This window comes from Urocitellus parryii, chromosome 2 (assembly GCF_045843805.1).
Source record: "Urocitellus parryii isolate mUroPar1 chromosome 2, mUroPar1.hap1, whole genome shotgun sequence".
Classification (NCBI taxonomy): Eukaryota; Metazoa; Chordata; class Mammalia; order Rodentia; family Sciuridae; genus Urocitellus; species Urocitellus parryii.
This window is the reverse complement of record NC_135532.1, coordinates 46,545,554-46,549,808: the sequence shown is the minus strand read 5'-3', so window position 1 is coordinate 46,549,808 and position 4,255 is coordinate 46,545,554. Positions and strand designations below refer to the sequence as shown.

The following is a 4,255-nucleotide window of genomic DNA, read 5'->3' as shown; positions in this document are numbered from 1 at the left end:
CATGAACTCAAACTCATTCATGTCTACACTGGCTCTAAGGAAAAATCCCCATTCAACTGGGTTAAGGAGAGCAAATCTCCAAGGCACTGGGTCAAAGCAAGTGAGTACACATCTACACTGGAGACCCTCTACACTAAGGCAACTGAGTCCCCATCTACACTGCTAAAGCCAAGCAAGTTCCCCTGTCTGATGGCTGAGGTGAGTGAGTCCTCCTCTACACTGGCACAGTGGTCCAGGCCTTGGAATGGATGCCTGGTGGGCTCTTGCCCCACTTGGAAACCCCCTGTCCCCACTTTTTGACATCAGCCCTTCTTTTTAAATCTTTGGAACATCAATTTGACTATGCAATTTGAGAGAAACAAATTTATTAAGAAATATCTCTGCCATCCCAGGAGCATGGGAGAAAGGACAGAGAAGAGCAGGGCAGGGGAAGGGTCCCAGGGTAAACAGTCTCATCTGATGACTCTGGTAGGTGGGGCAGGGGACACCTGATGTCCAGGTAGATCCAGGTGTGCTCCTGGCTGGACCCCATGTGGAGAAGCCCAGCCAGTAGGCACTCAGTCCTGCAGCTGTTGGAGTCTAGGTGACCAATGGTCATATAGTGACAACAGCATCCACGGAGTAGAGAGTCCTCTGGCTGGCTGTTTCTTCGTTTGGTCCATCTGAACTGTCCATTTATGTAGGAACCACCCGATTTGTGAACCTAGCAGGTTTCTGCTCCCCTGGTGTAGGAGCCTCGTTTTCGCCATCACATGAGGGTGTGCAACAGCACAGTCTGCGCAAGCACGCAGCCATCATCTGCCTCACCCGCTTCCAGCCCTTCCTGTGGCCCTGGGGATGCACTGTGGTGGCATCTTGGGAGACAAGGCTGTCTGTTGTTGATGGGCAGGGTTGGGGTGAGTCGGCCACAGAGTGATGCTGGGAGGCTAGCCTGGGAGTGGGGGGCTTCTCATGCAGGAAGCGGAGACTAATGGCAGGCCAGCTGGCCCTTCTGAAGCCCTTCTGCCCTGACTCCTTGGCCTCCTGAGGCTGATGATGCTCACAGGGCAAGGGGAAGGTGTGAAGGGCAGGCTCACTCGCCCTCCTCTGCGGGAGGGCAGGGGAAGTGGAAGGATCCCTTCTCCCAGGCTTCATGCAGCCTGCCCCCTGGCTTATCTGCTGCTGGATTATGAGATAGGAAGCCATCACATCATCAAACTTTTTCTGGGACAGTGACACCCAGGTACTGTAAGGGTCGTACCCCATGTCGAACAGCATTGTCAGTACAGTGGGGTCTGAGAGGTTGGGGAGGGGCACATCATGGAAAGATGACTTCTCCTCACCCTGATTCAGCCACGGGTCTGCCAAGATCTCCTCTGCCGAGGGGCTTGCTCCTGGGTCCTCTGCCAGGATTTTCCTGATCAGCCTTTGTGCTTCGGGGGACACGTGCTGGGGAAATTCCAACTCAGGTTGGTAGATGTCCCTTGGGCAGTTCCCTGTCAATATAAAGTACAAAATGATACCCAGTTGCCAGGTGTCCACTGCGGGGCCCTCCAGAGGGTGCCAGTATCTGTTCCATTCTTGCCCAGGCTTGAGAACGGTGCTTAAGCCAAAGTCGATGATTCGGATGTTGCCTCTGGCATCCAGCACAACGTTCTGGGGCTTCAGGTCTCCATGCAAGATGTGCATCTTGTGGCAGTAGCACACCGCACAGGTGATCTGTCTGAACAGTCTCCGGGCCTCCTCCTCCTCCTGCATGCCCCTAGGTGGGATGAAGTCAAAGAGCGATCCCCTGCCTCCATGCTCCATCACCAGGTAGACATATTGGTGGGTTTCAATCACCTGAAAGAGGTGGATCACATTCGGGTGGTTCAGGGTCTTCATCGCCAGTGTTTCAGGGCAAGTCAAACTCCTCCAAAGTCTCCTTGGCAGGATTTTCACCGCCACCTCGGCCCCAGTGCGCAGATGGCGGGCTAGGATCACCTTACCAAATGCCCCATGCCCAATGTCCTTCAAGACCTGGTAATGGTCTGTGAAGGCCTTCTCCTGGAAGGAGCCAGGCCACTGTGGCACTACACTAGACTCACTACTCTTACTATGCATCCTAAGCAGGAACACCAACTAAGGATGCTAGCTAAAAACAAAATAAGAAACTAAAACAACAAACCAAAATCAAAAAACAAAACAAGACAAAACAAAAAACCCAAATCAAAGAACCAATCGCCAAAGAACACAACCACCAACCGCCAACCACCAAACGCACTAACTAGCTGGGAGTCCGACAGGTCACCACCAAGAGCTTCCTGTACTTATGGACAAAAACCCAGCCTCAGTCACTCTGTTATATACCCGGGGATTGAGACTCCCTCACAGTGGCTCCTTGTGAGCTCAGAGTAAGAAATGACCCAGTCATGCCTGGGCATCACCCACAGTGGCCATGTCCTTTTGGGCCTACAGGACCTTTGCCAATTTCAGAGTAAGAATAAGAAAGGACTCCGGAAGCTTTTCAGTTCAATGGGTTATGGAAACTGATAAGTAATTTTTAAAAATTAAAATTTGTACAGTACTTGATGGACTTTCATTTCAAGTCTAAAAGTCTTGACTTTGGTGTTGAAAGACCTCAATATACCTACACTTAAGGTATTTCTTTTTCTTTCATCCAACACTCAATATGAGTGTCAAAAAGTTGGTAGCACCTCACATCATGATAATATAACAATGCTCTGTTCCCTGAGACACTCTAGAGCATTAGGCACACCTACAGGTTTGACAGGGAGGGAGGGCTCCTCATAATTTCCCCATAAGTTCTTCATCAGATCTTTCATTAGAAACACTGCAGCATAAAACACAGTGGATTGAAATACTCAAAGTGATAAAGGACAAGGCCTGGAAGCCAGGAATCCTAGAACCAGTAAATGTGTCCTTCCCAGAGAGGGAAGAAATAGAGATGACTGGGTACCTTAATGCTGCTGTAACCAAATACATTCGATTGGGCAATTCATTAACAAGTTAACAAGTCCCAGTTTGGTAAATTCAAGGTCAAAGCTGTTTGTTGCTTTGTCCTCACAGGATGGAAGGGAAAAAGTGTGGGGAACCCCCAACACACACACACACACACACACACACACACACACACACACACATTTTTCTTTTTCTTTTTTTTTTTTATTATTGATTGTTCCAAACATTACAGAGCTCTTGATAAATCATCTTTCATACATTTGACTCTATTGGGTTAGGGTTAGGGTTAGGTTCCATCAGTTTTTCTCACAAGGTGTTTGATGAGGTGGGGGTGTTAGGGAAACCTTATGTTTGTCAAGAGCTTGGTCAGGTGACCGCATGGGCAGGCAGCAGGGCCCCTCCTCCAGCTGGAGTGGTCTGTCTACCTCACCGGCAGGAAGCTGGGTTCCTCCAACTGGGTAGGTCTGTCTACCACTCAGGCGAGTCGCTGGGCCTGTTCTCCAGGTCGCAGGTCTGCCTACCTTGCAGGCGCAGGTGGCAGCTCTGCCCCTCCTCCAATTGGGTTGATCTGTCTACCACGCCGGCGGGCCACTGGGCCTGGAACAGCTCATTTTTAAACCATTACTTATAAGAACACAAGTGCCATTGAACAAGTAGCATACATTGCTCTCCTTATAAGGAGAAATGTTTCCACAACTTTTGTTTTTATCAAACTTTTAAAAAATAGGGACACACTGTAAAACTTGCCAGTGTTGTTATATGAAATCACAATAAATAATCCTATTCATTATAATATGCATGAATACATTCATGAAATCTTTCAATATTGTTTTCTTTTATTATCATAATCATCTCAAAAAGGAGAGAGAAGTGGAGAAGTAGTAGTAGTGTGGGGGAGGGGTACTTCAAATTATATTGAGAAACTATGAATATCTCCAGTGCCCCAAGGCTGACAGATAAACAAATGACCTTGAGTTGCCTCTCTAATTGACTCCTGAATGCCTTCTTTCCTACATTTAAACTCCAGAGAGACAGGTATTGGATCTGTTTTGCTTACTTACATACTAAACATAATACTTAGAAAATAGTAGGTGCTCAATAAATATTTTTTTGAATGAACACATTTTCAGGTATAGATGAAACTGAAAACAAAAGCATTTCACTTACAAATATACCTGTTGAATTCTCTAATTTAATCCCAGCTCCTAACATGGGCTACATGAAGACTGAAGAAGTCAAAATTAAATCTTCATTGTTTCAATCAATAAATCTTTATTGAGCATTTACTACCTGCTAAACACTGCCTGGTAAAGAG

The 4,255-nt window shown here is 47.3% G+C and overlaps 1 protein-coding gene across 1 annotated transcript; it reads right to left on the bottom strand.

Annotated features, from left to right (window-relative positions):
• Positions 1-675: 675 nt before the first annotated feature.
• LOC144253359 (sperm motility kinase Z-like) lies at positions 676-2,082 on the bottom strand. The gene has a single exon (XM_077795476.1). The coding sequence runs from the start codon at positions 2,080-2,082 to the stop codon at positions 676-678; it is 1,407 nt and encodes a 468-aa protein (XP_077651602.1).
• Positions 2,083-4,255: the final 2,173 nt, after the last annotated feature.